This window comes from Balaenoptera musculus, chromosome 16 (assembly GCF_009873245.2).
Source record: "Balaenoptera musculus isolate JJ_BM4_2016_0621 chromosome 16, mBalMus1.pri.v3, whole genome shotgun sequence".
Classification (NCBI taxonomy): Eukaryota; Metazoa; Chordata; class Mammalia; order Artiodactyla; family Balaenopteridae; genus Balaenoptera; species Balaenoptera musculus.
Window position 1 is genome coordinate 19,249,847 of NC_045800.1, and position 21,819 is coordinate 19,271,665.

Here is a 21,819-nt window from a genome sequence, read left to right on the forward strand (position 1 = left end):
TTGTAACTCAGAAATTTTTCATATTTTAAAAGTCAGTGTAGAGAGTTAGGAAAATACAAACTTTATTACATTAACAGAAAAAAATATTTCCAGAAAGACCTACAGCACACAACTTTGATACAATGTAAAATTCAGAAGACAGGAATAGCAAATTTTACATATATATTCTTTAGCGGGTTAAAGATTTAACCTTAAATTATTAATTATAATATGCCTAATGTATAATATGTAATGCATGAAATGTAAGTCCAACAATAAGCAAAAATAGCAACCAATTTAGTAGCTGCAGTACTCATTTCTCAAGTACCACATAAAAGTACTTTATCACTCTGCTGCTAAATTTCTAATTCATCTATAACAAAGTATTTACTAACTCCCCACTAGTCTTATAAAACTTTGACATTTCTGTACCTAAGTTTCCTCTCCTAATTGATATCTTATAAACTAATTCAAGAACACTTCCACCAAGCCCAAGCTATAGACCTCAGAACTCACTGAAGGACTTGGGGTTAACTTATTTTTCTGGGTTTTTTATTGTTTTGGGGGTGTTTTGGCCTTGTTTGGGGTTTTTATTACTATAAGCATAGAGTCTACGTTTTTTCACTCATGAATGATACATGAATGATATAGTGAACTGAATCCTATAAAGATATAGTCTTTCATTTAATCTCCAACCTCCAAAAAACTTCATCCTTATATCTGCATGTCAAGGTTAGTGTATATTTTTTAGTAAAAAAACACAACAGATTTTGATATTTTTTCTCATAAAATGATATATAAAATCTAAAAGCTATTTAAACTGTTTCAAGAACACGTCTTACAGAAATATTAAATTACACAACAAATATTGATAATCCAGCATATGTTTAAAACAAATATGAATGAAATTTAACTGTCTGGATAACAAAAGAATTTCAATTTTATTCACGCTTCCCCTCAAAATCCATATAGATAAGCCAAGGCAAAAAAAATACCAGCAGCTATTCAGAAGCCATCTATGAGCATTCCACATAGAATTCCAGTTTATTTCTCTCTTGAACGTGGGACAAGCCCTGTCCCAAGTCACTGAAGAAACAATAATATTTAAAAAGTATAATTCCAGCAAGCATAACAAAAGAATTTATAATTTTAGTGTTCCTTTTGAAAAGAGGAATGTTTCAAATTTCTGACTGGTTTCTAGTTCACAAGTTGTTGTATGAGTCTTACTTGCTACAATTATCAAAACACAGCTCTGATCAACTTTCTGAATACAGTAGTTTAAAAACTAAAAAAAAAAAAAAAATCCATCTGCAAGTTATTAATGTATTTAATATCACTCTTTAATCCATAACAATTCATAACAAATAAGAGAAAATCTTAAACACCTGAAAATTGTATTAACAATCAGAGACCAGAAAACAAGTGCCAACCTGAGATAAATGTTTTCTTCAAAAACTGAACACTTTGGGAAAAGTAGTAACCTTAGAGATAGGCCAAGTCCATATCTCCAAACTGGCATTTCAAGAATACAGTTTTATATGTCAGCTTTATGTTACATTTAAGCCATTTGAAAGTTACAAAACTTAAGACAAAGCCTTTATTTCTCTGCCGTCTATTTTTAAATGCATATTCATAATTAAACTTTTACAGTGTACCTGATTTCCAAATTAGTATTTAAAAGATTTATCACATTCAGTCTAAGATCCTTATGTTGGGAATGGTCATTTACATACTTATTCCTAATAATTCTTGTCACTGTCACATAGAAAATATCAACACTTGACAAATTCAAACTATGAACTAAGCTTACTGAATGTTACAAATTGTACCCAATAGCTACGTCTCTTCAAATACATAGTAACAAACAGTTACAAGAGCTATGGCATGTAAAGCTGAGGGTAGAGGTTAGCAACTAATAAACTGAGGTTTTTAAAATTAAGACAATCTTTCAGTGTTGATGCTACATTTAGATAAAAAATACTTAGTTACACAAGTGTAACCTAAGATTCTGAAAAAACACAACAAAAAATAGTTTTAGATACAATTATCCATTACTCTGAGCAGATACAAGAAGGTGCTGACATTTATGAAGAAGTGTACAAAATTGCACAGGTGTAAGATTAGATGTAGACTGTTGGTACATATCGTGAGGGAGGCAAATACTATACAGTCCACATCTGCAACCCAATTTTGCTTCAGCATCCCCAGAGACTTAGAAAACATTTTTTTGGGTAGGTTGCAAAACACTGCTTCCTCTTTTATTCTCATCACCCCCATTATGATACAAAGCAACAGACAAGAAAATCAAATCACCAACTGTAAGGGTTGAAGGCTTAAACACACACACACACACACTCAAAAGCATCTTTTTTTCAACTACCGAAACGGTATTCATTTCACCTGTTTGTACACCCATATTAACACAATTACACAAACCCTCTGTTGATTTTTTTAAAAAAAGGAGCAATTAATGGCTTGGCGTCATTATTCTTCTACCTAGGAAAGGGGGGAGGGGGATGGTACAAAACAATGGATACTGAGGGGCTGGGGAAAAATCGTTTTGTCCTGAAGCCTCTAGCATGGGGCGGCGGGGGGGGGGGGGCCGGGAAAGAAGAGTACTTTTCCTCTGTCCCTAAAACCTACTGCGGAAAGAGGTTGCCATTAGGCATGTCCAACAGAGCAGTCCTGGATGCCCACAACTCGCTTCACCAAACAACACACCCAAAGCCGACTCACCACTCTTCAAGGAACGGAGAGGAGACGGGGAGAGCGCGGTGGGCTTTGGGGAAGGGGCGAGGAAAGACTCCACCCCGTAGCACTACCGCCGCGCCAGGGCCCCCGCCAACGATTCACACGCCCACGGGGAGCCCGGCAGCTTGGGCGCGGTGACCCCGGGAGCCCAGTGGAGCAGGACCGTCCTCCGGGCGACCCCGGCCCCGGTTCTCGAGCCGGTTTAGTCCTCGCCCGGGCGCTGTCCTGGTCGCCCGCCGCCACCGCAGGCCCGGCCCCGGACGCTGTCAGCCGGCCGGCTCGCTCTCGGCGCTCGGCTGTGGGCCCCACACGAGAGCCGGCTACTAGGGCCCAGCCCTCCCGGCGACAGCACCCAGGAAAGCGGCGGCGGCGGCGCCTCCCAGGGCCCCGGCCCCTCGGGCCTCACCCCGGCCCCGCCGGCTCGCGCCTGTCAGGACGCGCGGGGCCTCCCCCTATCGACAGCCCGCCCGACCGCCCGACGGGCAGGAAGGAAGGCAGGAAGAACCAGCCAACAGGCACCCTCCCGCCTCAGCGGCCCCTAGTTACCGTCAGGAACCGCAACTCCGCCATCCTCCTCGCTCGCCCTCCTTCCTCCTCCTCCTTGGAGGCGACTCTGCCCAACCGCCGCCCCCCGCCCGCCCCTCCCCCACTCGCCCCGCCCCGCCCGCCCGCCCGCCCCTATACACACTCTCGCTCCTACCGCCCCGCCCCACCCCTCCGGTGCAGGCCCGTCAATCGCTGGGGAAGAAATACAGGCGGAGCCAGGGCAACCGACGCTGCCCAATCAGAGTGAGGCACTGTCGCCAGCGACGCTACCCAATCAGAGTGAGGTATGGGCGCCAGCTTCCCTCTCTCCGCCCTTTTCCTTTCCTCCCCTCCTCAACGCGCTCTCTCCCGCCCACAGGGCGCCGCTGGCTAGCTGGGCCACAGAGAGAGCCTCCAGCTGGGTAGAGAGACAACTCTCAATCCGAAGTTACTGTTGACGCTAAGGCAGCCATAACTGATAATGGCAACGGGAGTTTCCGGGCCTCCCGTCTCCTGTGTGACGTAGTTTTCCCTTCGCCCAATCTCATAGTTGCCCTGGGCAACAGTTGAGCCGTCTGGGAAGAGATGCATCTGTAAGTAGGCCCAAAAGAGAACCAAAGGTGACCAGACATCCCATGTTAAACAAGTTAATTCATATTCCGGACTACCTGCCCGGGTTCGGGGACAGAGGGAGCAGGTTTCCTGGCCCTTATTCTGCTGGGACGTCTGGTCACTTACCTAGGTGGACAAGAGTTTAGGGCTCCGGAATCCCCTGTCTTGCCCGGAAGTTGCCTTTGACACTTCTGAATGGGGTCATGGCAGAAGGATGGGAATAGCTTGCGCCCCCCTTGCCCCAGGGAGTACCCATTCCGACAGCAGTGACGAAGTGAGGTGAGTGTCCCTTGGTCCCGGACCGTGGGTCAGGCCCGAGCAGGCCGAACGGCCCCTGGGAGACAAAGCGCAGATGAGGCTAGCCGGACTCAGAGCCGCTTCCGCTGGAAAAAGGTTTTCTTTCCGGGCTGGCCAGGCGGCGGCCCGCCCCCCACCCCCCTCCGCCCCTTTGAGGCTCCCTGTGGGGTAAGGCGGCTCAACCGGCTCCCGTCGCCGCGCTGCTGCAAGCTGGGACGGGAGGGGCCTGGGTGCGGCCCCTAACTCCCGCGAAGTGGAGCTCCTGACCACGCCCCCGCAAAGTCTGTTACGTACTTTCACCCCCTGACCTTTGAGGAAGGAGAATTCTGGAGCTTGAGGAAATCATTTTCCACTCCCAGCTATAAAGGAAAGAGATGGTTACCCACCACCGCGGCAACACCTCTAAGTCTTATTTCCGCACTTCCTGTCTTCAGATTCTGAATTTTCTCCCTTTTCTTTGTTTCTCCTCTGGTGGGGGTTTGTAAGCACTGACTGCAGTTCTGGATGAAGGTATACTGTCCTAATCCTGCATGTCTGCGGTTTATTAAACAACTTAATGTTTGTGAATATTCGTAAAAATATCGTATTAGTTTTATATGGCTCTTTACCAGAATTGTCACACAGTATCTCATGTAGTTCCTTCTGTAGGTTTTGAGTCAACAGCTGTGAGTCATCTTGGTAATATCGGGTTGGATGCCTAAAGCTGCGGGAAAAAGGATCAGGAGAACTTTCAGGTAAACTGAAAATTGTTTATATCCAGGCCAGTCAACAACAAGGGTGCACACCTACCTTCTTTGCTCAGTTTCTTTTTGTATCCTTAGTACTCATGCTCCAGCCAAAATGAACTATGTATTCTTTTCTCTAACAAGGTTTATCACTTAAGCACCAACCTTTTGTGATTCTGTATCCATGTCCTAGTTATAATTGGAGATGTGTTTCCAGATTCTCCCCAGCAGGAAGTAATTTTCTCTGAGCTTACCTAGCACTTTTTGTACCTCTTTTATGACAACCACTATTTTGTATAACAGCTGTTTGTGTTCTTAGCTTCATTACCATATTTACTCCTGAATAGAATGGTTTGTATCAGATTTATCTGCCTGTTACTTTACCCTGCACATGATATTATTTTGATAAATACTGAAAGATGGAATATATTGGGTGTCTCCTGGATGCCCAAGATGTTGCCAGCAAAGTTTAAGGGAACTTCAGTTTATCAGAAATTCAGCATAGTCCCTGTTACTCAACCTTTTCTTAGGGTTCCCCTCTGAAATCTTTTCAAAATGATTTCTAACCCCCCATATTTTATTAAAGAAATATTCATACATTAAAAAGTTTAAAGAATACAATAAACATTTATGTAGCTTTCACCTAGATCCAACAGTTGTTAACATTGGGCCATATTTATTTCACTCCTTCTCACACACTTTAATTGTCACTGAGACATTTGGAAATAGGTTGCAGACACCTATTGTTAAGCAGACATCTCTAAAATTCCCAACGTGTATTTCCGAAGAATTATAAAGTTCTCCTGCAAAACATCATTATCACAACTAAGGAAGTTAATAATTCTGTAGTCTTTGAAATTCAGTCTGAATGTATGTACATTTTCCCATTTGACCCAAGAATGTCTTTTATACCTTCTCCTCCTTGCAAAAAAAAAAAAACAACCAGGATCCAGTCATGGTTTATGTATTGTATTTGGGTATTGTAACTCTTTAGGCTTAATCTAGAACAGTTCCCCCATCTCTTTCCCTTGTGACATTGTCATTTTGAAGTGTTCAGGCCAGGGGTCTTTTTGAATATCTTCTTTTTTCTTATTTCTTGTAAATCAGAAGTTGGTCTGGAGGTGTGATTAGATTCAATTTAACATTTTTTGCAAGAATACTTCACAGTATTCATACTTTTCCAATCATGATTAAGTCTTCTCAAATGAAGCTACTTTTACCATACCATGAGCTGCTTGTTAAATCCATCCCACTTCTCAACATACCACCCTTCTATGATATCCTACAAAGAAGAGTTTGGCATTTAATCCTCCTGTCTATATAGAGTATGTTAGTGCCCTGCAATGGCAACATAGACTGTCTACCTTTTAATAAAGTGTTGCTGCTACTTTGCCTACACTTGGAGCTGATGCAATGTAATCTTCAGCAAAGTGTACAGATGTCAGCATAGTTTCATGAGTTTCAACTCCTGGCACTCCAGGGACGGTTGATGAAAGATGTGTGGGCCCTGCAATTCAAATACAGATGAATCTTGATGTTATCAAAGCAGAGACTGAGGCAACTGCTGGCCATCTGGCCACATCCAATTTCGGCAATGTTATTTTTCTCCCTGAAACTCTTGCAAGTCCTAATTAGTCCTGGAATTTCTGTGATAGGCTTTCGGTAGCATTCATCAAAGCTTATTAAAAATTGCAAAATCAAGATTATACTTAGCACTTAGTACATTAGGTACAGTCTGTGTCCAATGGATAGAGAAGGGTTTGCAGAATTTACTTCGTAATCACAAGAGGAAAACTCCCCACATTGCCAAGCTATGTATTCCTTCTATCCTAGACTTATATTTGATCATGAAAGATAAGCAGAAGGAAGAAAATGCACTTAGGGGACAGAAGAAAATGCTCTGGGAGGGCAAAAATTCTTAGATTGATATAGAATGCTTTTAGCTTTCATATTGAAAGTTAAGTAATGCACTCCTTCAGTCACTTCTTTTGTGTAGAAGAAAATTTGCTCATGGCGGGACTATGAAACAGTTTTAAGTTTACTCCAGATTCAAATAAGGCAAAATAATATACCGATTAAGACCACAGATTTTAGAATCAGACCTGGGTTTCAGGAACAGGCACATTCATTAGCTGGTGACTTTGGACAGTTTACTCGTTCTGTTTATCATCTATTAAATGGAGCCGTAAAACCTCTTAGAATTGTTGAACAGAATGAGTCAAACACATAAAATGCTTTAGCATAGTGTATAGTACATGGTATATGGTCAGTGTATGGTAGTTATTATTAGTAGCTTCTAAAGCAGTCCAATCTGAGTACATTGTAGGCATTAAATATTTATTTATTGAATGAGTGAATGAATTTAAGTTGGTTCTCCAACTTTAATGGGGGGAACTTAATTAAAAATTAGAGATTCTGATTCATGAGTCTGGGGAAGACTCCCGAAAAATCTGTATTTTTAATGTCCAGGGGATTTTGATATAGGTGATCTGAGGTTCAGGCTTTCAGAAATAGTAAAGTATCAAACAATTCTTTATTTCCCTTTCCTTGCATACTATTGAAGTAGGTATATATCTCTGATGCTGAGAATATAAAAAGTTCTTCAGATACGTTTTTTTAAAAAGGTTTAACCCTTTTTTAAAGGTTAGTAGCTAACCGTTTTAGGACCACTTTCTAGTACTGAATTTTGAAAAAACAAATTATTAGAAAAAGGTATTCTGCATGAGTAGGATATGTCATTCTCTACTAACTTAACAGTAGTGTCTGCTACTGGAATGTAACAGAACCAATGGCATCATCCAGGTTCACCCAAGAAGAGCAGTTCCTGTTCTTAGGCCTAGGCATGTTTCAGAAGCTAGACACTGCACATGTTATTCACATGAGTCTGGATTAATTAGCCAAATTGAACATGTTGCAACGTTTTTCTACCAGCAGATGCCAGAGAGCAAAACAAAATAGAATCTACTATAGTTTCCAACTACATGACATATGATGTTATTTGGCATCTCTGGTTGAACATTATCAATCCAAATTAAGCAGTCTGCTAGCATGTGGTCAACCACTTGAGTGAGTGTGAGCATTACTAATTTGTATCTGAAAAACACGTCTTTTGGGACTCCCTCTTTCACCTTTTTCTCATGTTAGTTTACGTTCAGAAATCTAATATGCGTTTGAAACTTCATCTATCAGTCAACCACACAAGTCTTGCATAAGACAAAAGATAAATTTTTTCATTTTTGTTCCTACCATTCCTGCCACCCCCATCGACAACCTGCAGTAGGGAGATTGAATTTACTTAAAAGAAATTAATAAATCGTCACAAAAGAAAAATATCCTTTACTGTATTCTACATAAACAAGGTTGCTTCCAGTGCCTCCCTCGGTTCCCAGAGATTGTATTTTTGCTTCTTAATGCCCATTAATGATAAAAGAGGATCGTTTGGCATGTAATATATTGGCGTGGCTCTGTTTTACTGAAGTTGTGAAGTCAGGTGCCTGTAGTTGCCTGGCAGGTAATGTTAAGGGAAACAATAGGCAGTGGGGATTGGAGAACTCCCCATGCTCATCTAAATGGGGCATCACTTCCCAGCCCCAGCCAAATTTTGTCATCTGGGGATATGGACCTGGTGTTACCAGATTTGTCAAGAGGAACTAAAATGTGGACTTCATGTGAAATCTCCTGATTTTTAAACATTGGTTCAAATACTTTTTAAACATTAATCAAGCCAGCAAAACATTTAACTGGGTAGCACCAAGGGCTACAAGTTTATGACCTCTGTGTTTCTTGTATAAAAACGCAATTGGTACTTTGGTTGAAAATCTCAGAATGCTTTAGAAATGTTTTCTTTTTTGCCATATTTCAGGTGCATTTACTTCTCTAAGTAAGGTAACAAGTCACTTATCACCTCCATCAAAAATTAAAGATAGAATCTTATGTACACCAAGTGTCTATTTCCTTGATTGCAATTTAAAAGGTTTTTACTCTTTTCCACCAACTTAAAAACTTGTTCACATTTTCTCAACCTTGAATTATATTAGGAAATAAGTTTTCTTTATTATCATATCTTTAATATATTTAAGAAAAATGGGATTTCCCTGGTGGCGCAGTGCTTAAGAATCTGCCTGCCAATGCAGGGGACATGGGCTCGAGCCCTGGTCCGGGAAGATCCCACATGCCATGGAGCAACTAAGCCCGTGCGCCACAACTACTGAGCCTGCGTGCCACAGCTACTGGAGTCTGCGTGCATCTAGAGCCCATGCTCCACAACAAGAGAAGCCACTGCAATGAGAAGCCTGCGCACCGCAACGAAGAGTAGCCCTCGCTCGTCACAACTAGAGAAAAGCCGGCGCGCAGCAACGAAGACCCAACGCAGCCCAAAATAAATAATTAATTAAATTTAAAAGAAAAAAAGAACAATTCGGTAGCGCATGCTCTTTAAAAGTAAATAAGTAAGGGTGCTTCCCTGGTGGCGCAGTGGTTAAGAATCCGCCTGCCCATGCAGGGGACACGGGTTCGAGCCCTGGTCTGGGAAGATCCCACATGCCACGGAGTGACTAGGCCCGTGAGCCACAATGCACTATCTGGAGCCTGTGCTCCACAACAAGAGAGGCCGCGATAGTGAGGGACCCGCACACCGCGATGAAGAGTGGCCCCCACTTGCTGCAACTAGAGAAAGCCCTCGCACAGAAACGAAGACCCGACACAGCCAAAAATAAATAAATAAAATAAAAAAAAAAAAAAGTAAGACAGATTTTTAAAGGAAAACATCTTTAAATAGATCATGCTGTTTTGTAGGTACCGTGGTGTTGATGAGGATTCAGAGGGTTTTTAAGTGTGGGAAGGCACTTAACAGGAAATCTACAAGTTTTTTATTATAGAGATACGAAAATTAGACATGGAATGATAAATGTCACACTGTATTTCTAAGCACTTTTACATTCACTTTTCATTTGAACCTTGCAACTCAAGACCGATACTAAACATGTTTTTTATGAGAAAATCAAACCTCCAATTGGTTAGGAAATGTTTTCAACATCACAAAGCTAATTAGCCAGAGTACAACCCATTTAAAGTATAAATATGGAATATACTGACCCGAAAAAAGTGAAAACAAACAAAAATGCCAGTATAAGCTTTTTGTTTTTTAAATCATACATGGATTATACTGTGAAGCTTGTTTAAATACTTGGGATCCTAGAATTACTCTGAAGCATTCAATTTCAGAATTTAAAAATGGGGTTTTGTACAATTAGGATACGCTGGTAAGTTTAGATAAATTAATGGAGGGAAAAAAGAATTATGATTGAAAGCTAATGTGGACTAGAAGTGGCAGGCACACCACGTGACCCACAGAACGGCTCTTCTGGGGCTCCTGTCCAAAGATCAAATAGTAGACTAAGGAGACTTAGTATGACCCTAGGAGGAGAGTTTTTAAAACATCCAAATCCTGGCCTGAGCATTTTTAGAAGCTAAGACTTGGCTTTGGCATCCACAGTATGTTTCCATTTTGATATTTCTGATCCATATGTATATGTTTTGAGTTACCAGGAATGGAATTTGGATTTGAGTAATCTATTCCTCTTCTCTGTCTGCCCCCATCTGACTGTAGTCTACATTTTCCAGCTGGCTAGATGAAAATAGAGTACAATTTAAAGCTAACAGTCCTGTTTAGCTATTTAACCCATGATCTTGGTCTCAACAGTATGTTTTCATATAAGCTAATCTATGAAAAATATACAAAACTTGTAAGCTTTTTGAGTGTTGCTTTATTGCTGATTAAGCTTGAGATCTGACAGTTCCAGTGGCAGCATCTTTTAAAAATAAGACTAATGCTATAAAACAAAACCCACAGACAAAAAGCAGTATTTTTTCCTACTAAGAGATTTTTTTTTTTAGGGTGATATCAAACATGACAATTGGAATGCTGAATCCTCAAATTAAGGAGAGAGAGTGAGAGAAAGAAAAGCCACATGGAGGTTAGATAGATATATAGCCATTAACTTTATTCTTTATGCTCAGTAATTATATTATCGATGTGTAATTTATTTTTATTGATTTTCACTAATAATTGGAATAACTCAATCCAAAATATTTTAAGTTCTTCATTTAAATTTATAAACATTTTTGTGGCAGGGAAGTATGGTAGGATAATTACTAAAATATGTTCAAGCATGAAAACATACATTAAAATAAAATTAAGTGGAATGGAAATAGAGATGTAGGGAGAAAAAAAGATATAAAATTTCTGACTTAAAAAAGAGTTCCTGGGACTTCCCTGGTGCTGCAGTGGATAAGAATCCGCCTGCCAGTGCAGGGGACACAGGTTCGAGCCGTGGTCTGGGAGGATCCCACGTGCCGCAGAGCAGCTAAGCCCGTGCGCCACAACTACTGAGCCTGCGCTCTAGAGCCCGCATGCCGCAACTGCTGAAGCCTGCACGCCTAGAGCCCGTGCTCCACAACAAGAGAAGCCACCGCATGAGAAGCCCATGCACCACAATGAAGAGTAGCCCCCGCTCACCGCAACTAGAGAAAGCTTGCGTGCAGCAACAAAGACCCAACACAGCCAAAAAAATAAAATTAAAAAAATTTTTTTTTAAGTTCTTCATTTTTTTATTAATGGATGATGGTAGCTATCAGATTGCTATGATATTTTGATTATATTATATATATTTTTAAGGATTAATGTTATTTTTAAATATGCTGGGAATTTTATCCTTTGTAACTATTTAAACTTATAACAAATTTATATGTCTATCTAGAAATGTGTAAAAGGGTACCTAATTTTTCTGCCTAGTTTTTTCAAAAGGGTTATGCAAGGATAAAATTTGAGGACTACTGAACACATTCTTAAGGTTCAGAAGGACACTCTAGTGCTCTTGTCCAGTCCCACACCCATAATTTAGTTTGGTTGTCAAAGTAAATCTAGTTTGGTTATCAAACTAAATCTCCCCAGAGATTTCTAACTTGTCCAAGTTGTATGACTAATTTATGTTATCAACATGTATATGATTGACTTAAAGTACTAATCCTGCCTAGACATAAAGGCCTTTCAACTCTCACTCCAACAACTTAGTAAAATTTTTCATGACAAAGATTTGGTTTCCCTCTATCTTTTGCATTAATTTTAGACATCTAGCTCAAATGCTACAACAGGTTTGGTTCCTTTATCATGATTTTGAAATGCATTATCCGTCAAAACCATTATCTCTGGGAGAAATTATAAACTAAAGAAACTGGGGGGAAGGGAAGCAGCAGATTATTTTCTAATTACCCAGACCAAAAGCTTCAAAAAGTGACAAATTGACACTGCATTCTCTAAGCATTAAAAGTTTGGGTTCTATTACTGTAGGAATTTTATTTTACTTTTGCAATTTAATGTTTTCTCTTAAAATATGGCTTGCCCATCTGTATCATTTTAAAATCTGTCATAGTACTCCATTGTATGGTGGTTCCATAATTTATTTGACCTGTGACATGTGCCTGAATGCAGTGCCCTAATGAACATTCTTATATCTTTACCCACTCATGCTTTGTTTCTTTAGTGATCATTACTAGTAGAAGGTTTGGATCAAAGAAAATGTGCATATTTAGTTTTAGTAGATACTACAAAATATTAAAAGATACTATAAATTATCCCTCTAAAAAAGCTGTACCAACAAACCTGCCCACCAATAGAGAGTGCCCATTACCCTACACATTCCCTAACTGTGAATACTATCAGGCTTCTGATTTTCTTGCAATCTCAAAAGATACAACACACACACCAAAATGAGACCACAATGATTTTCACCTTCTTAATGAGGCCATAATGATTTTCCTGTTCAAATTGTAACCACCACAACACCCAGCCTTCCTAAATCCCCTTAAACTATTTTATTTTCTATAACGCTTACTACCATTATGTTATTTGTTTCTCTCCCCATACTCTAGACTGTAAGCTCTGAAAGAGCAAAGGTTTTTTTCTCTTTTGTTCACTAATGAATGGTGCCTGGCACATGGTAGACACTCACATATTTATTGAATTGAATGATGTGGCACTTGAATAATACACATGAATTTCATCCCTAGCTGATATATTTTTTCTTTGGCCCATCTGTCCCTGGTGGTACACACATCTTACCTTACCAATTAGAAAGTACCCTTAGGGGTAGCCACAACTCCTTAGGGTGCATCACACCAGGCAAAACACCCATGTTTGGCTATTAGCAGATCCCCTGGAGAAGGATATAAATGCTCCTTCCTACGCTGGGCTCCCTGGGCAGTTGATTATCAAGACAGTGAAGCCTTGGCAGTGCTGGGCATCCAACCACCACCTTGCTTATTTTAGCCCTCCCTTCCTGTTCCTCTCCTGCCAATGCCTAGGGGGGCCTAGGAACAAGAATCAACCCTAGCAAAGTAGACACTCCACCCAGGCAAGTGACAGCACTGATCTTCCCCACACCAGGCCCAACCCACTCCCTACAAGGCCTTTGGCTCCACACCCTTTCCAGTAACAATGGAAGCTTAGTCAGAGAACTAAGGTTTGGTAGAGCACCAAGCTTCATTGTTTTCTGCAAGCCATATTTTGGATGTGAAACAGGTATAAAGAAGAGATAGCAAAAGATAGTGATTAAATTCTGAGTAACATGAGTTGCTACTCTAAAACAGCTAAGATTTAAGTATTTGTTCATTTTATCATTTTGGTGATTAAAAATTGGTGATATAAAAACCCTTAGATGCTATGCATTTCTCTCATGTTCATCAACATTTATAATGTCTATCTTCCCCTTCAGTAGCATATCATGTCAGATTTGTACCAAATAAGGGCCTAATGAATATTTTCATTGTGTTATCTTTAACGGAGAGGCTAGTGTTGTTTGTTATAGTTGTATTCAGGCTATTCAGAGATTACTAACCTTCAACAACAACAAAAAAACAAAAAAAAGGAATGATCACTAGTTACCACTGGCAGGCCTAAGTAACAAGAAGGAAAGAATGTGTCAGAAGGAGAAGCTGTGCATTCTGAGTAAATTGTATATTGCATTTATCTCAGATTCTAGGTAGTGATGAGTTGCTTTATTCCTGGTCCATTCCCTACTTCATCTTCATTCCCAGAGAGAGCAGTATAGGGGTAAGTTTCGATGACAGTTGTGGAAAGCAGATAGAGCTTCCTCAGGAACTTTAGATCTTCCAGAATAGGAATTTGAACAAGAAGGGGAAGAGGCTTGGTGGATGGAGAGTATGAAGCTTTTTTTAGGAATGTCAAAGTAGTGGTAATGGGAATAACTAAGACCAGAAGCAGCTTCACTTGATTATAACTAATTTGCAGTGGGTGGTAAAGGCAGGCACCAAGCCAGCATCACCACATTATAAATAATGTTTCTTCTGTGGTGGTGATATTGTGAAAGATATACAGTGAGTTGCATCAGTATGGCGAAATATCACAAAATGGGTGGGACTGTCTAGAGAAGCATCTGTGTTTGGAAAGGGGTCATGCTACAAGTTACAGTCCAGAACACCTTGAATATATATAACATGGCATAAACTGGGATGTAACACTGGGAACAGTTGTCATCAGCCAGAGATGACATATATGCTGGGATATTCATAACAAAATACTCACGTGAGGGTATTCACTGGTGCTTCAGCATAGAGTATCTCTGTATTAGAGGAAAATAATAAACTGAGAGCACACCTCATTTCTGGTATTCAAGAGCCAATTTCACCTGTTTGTGTTGCTTCCTTACAAACTGCAGCTGTGTAGCCAGTAACTGATCCTTAAGATGCTTTTTGTCATTATAGCAAAGGAATTAAAGTAGAAACTGGCTGTTAGTTACTGAAAGAAGTGGGGATGTTAGGCAGTATTTACATACTACCTCCTCCTTTCCCTAACAGTCTGCCTTACCCCACCTCCCAAATGGTCATGTCTTTTACATCACCCACCATTCAGGGGAGATGCTATCAGCTGCACATAAATCCCTTTGGTTTTCCTCAGCTGGATAGATACCTATTGGATAATTTACCTTTGCCTAAATACTTAAGCCCAATTTTCACTAGGAGGGGAAAAATTTAGAACATGCAGCCTTCCAATTACCACCACCACTTATGAATGAAAGTTGACAAGATCTGCATGCTTATATGAACTATCTCAACCTTGTTTAAATGAAAAGACTCAGGTAATTAAAGAGAAAATTATGCAAGGATAGGATAGTTCATTTTCTATAGGAATTGTGATTTTACTTCTTAAACTACAATGGAAATAAGCAATATGCTTTGGGAATTCATTCTTGAATAATACTAATATTGTTTTCTCATTGAAGGAAGAAACTATCCAACAATTCAGATATGGCAGAAATGAAGTCGATGTTCCGGGAAGTTCTTCCAAAACAAGGTATCTAAGTCACAAATACGTAGGTCATAGAATATTGTAGGAACCTAAAAACTAATAGGCAGTGTCATGTAGCAGGCTCAATAGCTACATATCTGAAACTATTTTGTGTTCCATACACCACACATACTCTCCACTTTTACTATGCTTTTGTCATGAGTAGGTTGTAAAGGAGTAATCCATTGCTTCCCCGCCCCCACCAGTAAAAGGAGGTAAAATGACAGTTGGATTGTTTTTTTAAATGTAGAAATTCTGTTACACTCAAGATTGCAGATTACAATAAATTTCCAGTGGAAAAAAATAGCACCATAATTTACTGTAATACTAAATAAGGTCTGAAAGTGGGGGAAAAGAAACCTGAATCAAACAATGTAACAAAAGCCAAAGGTTTAAGTTAAACCTTCAGTAATTTGAGTATTCATGTTAATACCATACTTTACTTCGTATTTGTTGTTGTTGTTGTTGTATTTCCATTTCTTTTGTTTATTGTAGTTGATTTACAATGTTGTGTTACAGGTGTATAGCAAAGTGATTCAGTTATACATACATATATATCTACTTTTTTTCAGATTCTTTTCCCTTATAGGTTATTACAAAATATTTAGTATAGTTCCCTGTGTTATACAGTAGGTCCTTGTTGTTTATTTTATATATAGTAGTGTGTATATGTTTATTCCAAACTCCTAAGTTATCCCTCCCACACCTTTCCCCTTTGGTAACTATAAGTTTGTTTTCTGTGTCTGTGGGTCTATTTCCATTTTGTATGTAAGTTTATTTGTATCATGTTTTTTAGATTCCACATATAAGCAATATCATATGATATTTGTCTTTCTCTGTCTGACTTACTTCACTTAGTATGAAAGTCTCTAGGTCCATCCATATTGCTGCAAATGGCATTATTTCATTCTTTTTTATGGTTGAGTAATATTCCATTGTGTGTGTGTGTGTGTATATATATACATATACATATATATATATATATATATATACACACACACACATATATATACCACATCTTCTTTATCCATTCATCTGTCAGTGGACATTTAGTTTGCTTCTATGTTCTTGGCTATTGTAACTAGTGCTGCAGTGAACATTGGGGTGCATGTATCTTTTCAAATTATGGTTTTCTTCAGATATATGCCCAGGAGTGGGATTGCAGGATCATATGGTAGCTCTATTTTTAGTTTCTTAAGGAAACTCCATGCTGCTCTCCATAGTGGCTGTACCAGTTTACATTTCCACCAACAGTGTAGGAGGGTTCCTTTTTTTCCACACCCTCTCCAGCATTTATTATTTGTAGACTTTTTGATGATGGCCATTCTGAACAGTGTGAGGTGATACCTCATTATAGTTTTGATTTGCATTTCTGTAATAATTAGTGAAGTTGATCATTTTTTCATGTGTCTATTGGCCATCTGTATGTCTGTGGAGAAATGTCTGTTTAGATCTTTTGCCCATTTTTTGATTGGGTTGTTTGTTTTTTTGATATTGAGTTGTATTAGGTATTTGTATATTTTGACGATTAATCCCTTGTCAGTCTCATCATTTGCAAACATTTTCTCCCATTCTGTAGGTTGTCTTTTTGTTTAGTTTATGGTTCCCTTTGCTGTGCAAAAGCCTTTAATTAGGTCCCATTTGTTTATTTTTGTTTTTATTTCCATTACTCTAGGAGACAGGTCCAAAAAGATATTGCTGCAATTTATGTCAAAGACTGTTCTGCCTGTTTTCCTCTAGGAGTTTTATAGAATCAGGTCTTACATTTAGGTCTTTAATCCATTTTGAGTTTATTTTTATGTGTGGCATTAGAGAATGTTGTAATTTCATTCTTTTCCCTGTAGCTGTCTAGTTTTCCCAGCACCACTTACTGAAGAGAGTGTCTTTTCTCCGTTGTATATTCTTGACTCCTTTGTCGTAGATTAATTGACCATAGGTGAGTGGGTTTATTTCTGGGCTTTCTATCCTGTTCCATTGATCTGTATGTCTGTTCTTGTGCCATACCATACTGTTTTGATTACTGTAGCTTTGTCATATAGTCTGATGTCAGGGAACCTGATTCCTCCAGCTCCGTTCTTCTTTCTCAAGATTGTTTTGGCTATTCGGGGTCTTTTGTGTTTACATACAAATTGTGAAATTTTATGTTCTAGTTCTGTGAAAAATGCCATTGCTAATTTGATAAGGATTGCATTGACTCTGTAGATTGACTTGCATAGTATAGTGATTTTGACAATAATGACTCTCCTAATTCAAGAACATGGTATATCTTTCCATCTGTTTGTGTCATCTTCGATTTCTTTCATCACTGTCTTATAGTTTTCAGAGTTCAGGTCTTTTGCCTCCCTAGATGGGTTTATTTTCCTAGGTATTTTATTCTTTTTGATGTGATGGTAAGTGGGATTATTTCCTTAATTCCTCTTTCTGATCTTTCATTGTCAGTGTATAGAAATACAACAAATTTCTGTGTATTAATTTTATATCCTCCGACTTTACTGAATTCATTGATGAGCTCTAGTATTTTTCTGGTAGTGTCTTTAGGATTTCCTATGTATAGTATCTGCAAACCGTGACAGCTTTGCTTCTGCTTTTCCAATTTGGATTCCTTTTATTTCTTTTTCTTCCCTGATGGCTGTGACTAGGACTTCCAAAACTATGTTGAATAAAAGTGGCAAGATTGGGCATCCTTGTCTTGTTCCTGACCTTAGAGGAATGCTTTCAGCTTTTCACCGTTGAGTATGTTAGCTGTGGGTTTGTCATATATGGCCTTTATTATGTTGAGGTATGTTCCCTCTATGCCCAGTTCCTGGAGAGTTTTATCATAAATGGATGTTAAATTTTATCAGAAGCTTTTTCTGCATCTATTGAGATGATCATGTGGCTTTTATTCTTCAATTTGTTGATGTGGTATATGACACTGATTTGCAAATATTGAAAAATCTTTGCTTCCCTGGGATAAATCCCACTTGATCATGGTGTATGATCCTTTTAATATATTGTTGGATTCAGTTTGTATTTTGCTGAGGATTTTTGCATCTATGCTCATCAGTGATACTGGCCTGTAATTGTCCTTCTTTGTGGTATCTTTGTGATATCTTTGTGATACCTGTGGTTTTGGTATCAGGGTGATGGTGGCCTCATAGAAGGAGTTTGGAAGTGTTCCTTCCTCTGCAATTTTCTGTTAAGAGTTTCAGAAGGATAGGTGCTAACTCTTCTCTGAATGGTAGAATTCACCTGTGAAGCCATCTGGTCCTGGACTTTTTTCAGGGGTATTTTAATCACAGATTCAATTTCAGTGCTCATAATTGGTCTGTTTATATTTTTATTTCTTCCTGGTTCAGTCTTGGGAGATTGTACTTTTCTAAGAATGTCCATTTCCTCTAGGTTGTCCAGTTAATTGGCATATAGTTGCTTGTAACTTCTCCTTTTTCTAGTTCTATTGATTTGGGCCCTCTCCCTTTTTCTTGATGAGTCTGGCTAAAGGTTTATCAATTTCATTTATCTTTTCAGAGAACCAGCTTTTAGTCACATTGATCTTTTCTATTGTTTTTGCTAATGTCCCAAGCAAGATGTTAGCCTTCAGATGAATACTCTTGTATATGTTTGCCACCAGCCTTTATGTCCTGAGAGCCCCAGTCACCTCACACCTCCCCAGTAGACCCTCCAAGACCAGCAGGTACTTCTTGCCCAGGCTCCTATCAAGTCACTGCACTTTTGCCCTGGGTCCCAGGGCACACAATCCCGTGTGTGCTCCAAGAGTGGAGAGTCTGTTTGCCCCAGTCCTGTGGAGCTCCTGCATTCAAGTGCCACTGACCTTCTAAGCCAAATGCTCTGAGGGCTCCCCTCCCGATGCCAGACCCCCGGGCTAGGGAGCCTGACATGGGGCTCAGAACTCTCAATCCTGTGGGAGAACTTCTGCAGTGTAAACTGTTCTGGTTTGTGGGTCACCCACCCTGGAGGGTATGGGATATGATTATATTGCGAGTGTGCCCCTCCTGCCATCTCATTAGGCTTCTGCCTATGTCTTTGGATGTACAATATCTTTTTTGATAGGTTTCAGTCTTTATCGACGGTTGTTCAGCATTTAGTTGTGATTTTGGTGTGCTCATGAGAGGGGGTGAGCTCAAGGTCCTTCTACTGTGCCATCTTGTTCCTCCTCCTATTTTTATGTACATTGTATTTCCCAATTTTTTTGAGATTAAACGTTTGACACAAAAATTTGTCTCATTGTAGCTTTAGGATCTTAGAAAATTCAATACCTTATGAACTCCCTAGTATTAAATGTTGCTTTTACATTTTTATATTGAAGATATGCTGTGGGGTAATTGTTGCTTTTATATTTTTATACTGAAGATATGCTGTGGGGGGAACTATGAGAACAAGAGATTTTACAATGTCAATGGATTAAGTTTTTAGACCTTAATTCTAGCTGCAAATCCAAACCACCAAACAGCTGTGTTATCTCACTCCAATTCTTATTTCTTTTTAAACTTTAGGGCAGTTGTCTGTAGAAGATATAACCACAATGGTGCTGTGTAAACCCAAACTTTTACCCCTAAAATCTCTGACTCTGGAAAAACTGGAGAAAATGCAGCAAGCAGCACAGGATACAATTCGCCAACAGGAAATGGCAGAAAAGGAACAACCGCAAATAAGTCACTGAATGATAACTTAGCACTTCTGCAGAACACCCTACACCTTCCTTATTATTAACAATAGCTAGAAAATAACCTGCATCTGTATGCTGAAAGCAGTATGTATTAATAAAACAGATTTTATTCCCATAATATAAAAATAATCAAGATTAATAAAACTTGGGATTGTGAATTTAAACACTCTGGTTTGTACTGAACAGAAGCAATTTTAAAACTCTGAACCCAGATTTTGGTTTTTTTTTAACCCAAGTTTTTAGAACAAATCATTGTTCACCATTCCTGTTACTATCATTTTTCTAGATAACATTCTTAGGCACAAGTGAGTAAATGCACAGAGAAGCCTGTAAATGTTTATTAAAAACTGAATTTGAAGAATTTTGTGTCATGACACATTTAAGGCTATCTTGCCTGACCAACTGATCCTACTAGTAATGACAAAACTGTATTTTTTAAACAAATTTAATTTTTAAGAAACCCTCACCTATCCAGTAGTTACCTAAGCTTTTAATTATACTGATTTTAAGGACTTACCTGGCCACCTTCATCTTCCAGGTATCAAACACAATTTTAAAACCCTAAAAATGGAAATTAATATGGACTTGAAAGAGCCCATTAAGTAGATATGAACATAAAATTGGAAGTTTTCGTTCTAAAAGACTGTAGCTAAACCTGTAATGGGTATGTTCTAAGAATACCTTTGTGAATTCTGAACATAATTCTTGGTTGGTTTGCTGCAGTCAGTATCAGACAATTTAAATTAGTATGGACCTTGAGACCTTGCTGAGTATTCAGGCTTTGCAAAAGAGGTCAGAAATGTGATCATTCTTTAGATAATTGTTATTTATTGGTAACTATTTTCTCAGACACTGGGTAAATGTAAAAACTATGAGTCTTTGAAGAATAATTTTTTGTAACACAAGCATTACTTGGTAATAGAACTTAAGAATTATGAAAGGTATATATGTTTTAGAAATTTCATTAAGCTCTAGATAAGATCAAAAACAGCTAAGTGTGCAAGTATTTCCCACCAAGTATATTATTAAAATAATTTACTACTGTACTCTTGTTTGAAAAGTTTGCTAGGAGCAAAGTTTAAAATTCACTAGGTTCAGATATGCTCTTTTATATGACTTAAAATTTGTTGTGTGAAATATGTTTTTTAAAAGCCCTAAAATAAATGTACTCCCAATAAAGAATCAACACTGCTTCACGTTTTATTTTGTCATACATTCTTCTAGAACTGGGTTCATTCATCCAGTTTTGTAGAAAAATAGATGTTCCAGCCACCATTTACTTAACTGTCTGGTCTTTAAGACTGAGCAATATGTTCCCTGGAAAGATGAATAAGTCTCATAACTAACTCATTTTTTTAAAATTCTTTAAGACAAAGAAATTTTTTTTTTTTTAACTCCCAAAGCACAGTATTTCAACAGCAGCAGCCAACATGGGGTTTTAGCAGCTTAACTTTACCCCCTAAATAAAGCTTTGTATAAACCAGTGATTTTACTACAAAAACACTGTCCTTGAAAGAAAGGAGTGGCAGTCAGACATCAATGCAAAACTTGGAATGATTAGGTCATAAACATGGCACGTAAAAAAGGTAGCTTATGAGAATATCCCACTTAAGAGGTGGTTACTTTTCTGTCCCTCCTTTACACCCTCACAAAAAAAAAAAAAAAAAAGAAAAAACACTTCCTTTAAAAATTTCCCTTAAAGTTTACAAAATTTCAGAAATGCCTTGTACCCAAAACAAGTGCTAAAAAAAAAAACCAAAAACCTGTGCTAACAACTCTTACAATTCAGATATATATATTTTTTATAACATCTAAGACTGCAAGAGTTCTTATATTCAGTAGCTCTCTGGTTTAAGACGACCTCCATCTCCTTCACTTACAAAACGTTTTCTGCCCCTGCA

The 21,819-nt window shown here is 38.8% G+C and overlaps 3 protein-coding genes across 10 annotated transcripts in view; 1 reads left to right on the forward strand and 2 right to left on the reverse strand.

Annotated features, from left to right (window-relative positions):
- Window positions 1–4,257, reverse strand: part of SHOC2 (SHOC2 leucine rich repeat scaffold protein) — a 102,953-nt gene extending 98,696 nt beyond the window's left edge. Inside the window, exon 1 of one of the 4 annotated variants that reach the window (XM_036829749.1) lies at window positions 3,994–4,257. The gene's annotated coding sequence lies outside the window, so the exon portion shown is untranslated. Of the gene's footprint in view, window positions 1–2,715; window positions 3,183–3,276; window positions 3,350–3,993 lie in introns of those variants that run through there. The other 3 variants (XM_036829748.1, XM_036829752.1, XM_036829750.1) reach the window with 3 other exon arrangements.
- BBIP1 (BBSome interacting protein 1) lies at window positions 3,659–21,585 on the forward strand. Of its 5 annotated transcripts, none has more exons than XM_036829755.1 (4): window positions 3,659–4,146; window positions 4,801–4,898; window positions 15,188–15,258; window positions 19,746–21,585. In XM_036829755.1, the coding sequence occupies exons 2-4, from the start codon at window positions 4,858–4,860 to the stop codon at window positions 19,910–19,912; spliced, it is 279 nt and encodes a 92-aa protein (XP_036685650.1). In that variant the 5' UTR covers window positions 3,659–4,146; window positions 4,801–4,857; the 3' UTR covers window positions 19,913–21,585. The 5 variants fall into 5 exon arrangements, with proteins under 5 accessions (XP_036685650.1, XP_036685649.1, XP_036685654.1 ...); XM_036829754.1 differs by having other exon boundaries at window positions 3,659–3,848; XM_036829759.1 differs by having other exon boundaries at window positions 3,659–3,848; window positions 4,813–4,898.
- Window positions 21,103–21,819, reverse strand: part of PDCD4 (programmed cell death 4) — a 29,267-nt gene continuing 28,550 nt past the window's right edge. Inside the window, exon 12 of the mRNA XM_036829753.1 lies at window positions 21,103–21,814. Coding sequence (XP_036685648.1) covers window positions 21,754–21,814 — 61 coding nt within the window. The 3' untranslated portion in view covers window positions 21,103–21,753. The remainder of the gene's footprint in view (window positions 21,815–21,819) is intronic.

Coding starts and splice junctions, on each gene's coding strand:
- BBIP1 (XM_036829755.1), top strand. CDS start 4,858: ATGCCTAAAGCTGCGGGAAAAAGGATCAGGAGAACTTTCAG. Junction 4,899..15,187: donor AGGATCAGGAGAACTTTCAG/GTAAACTGAAAA, acceptor TTCTCATTGAAG/GAAGAAACTATCCAACAATT. Junction 15,259..19,745: donor GGAAGTTCTTCCAAAACAAG/GTATCTAAGTCA, acceptor TTTAAACTTTAG/GGCAGTTGTCTGTAGAAGAT.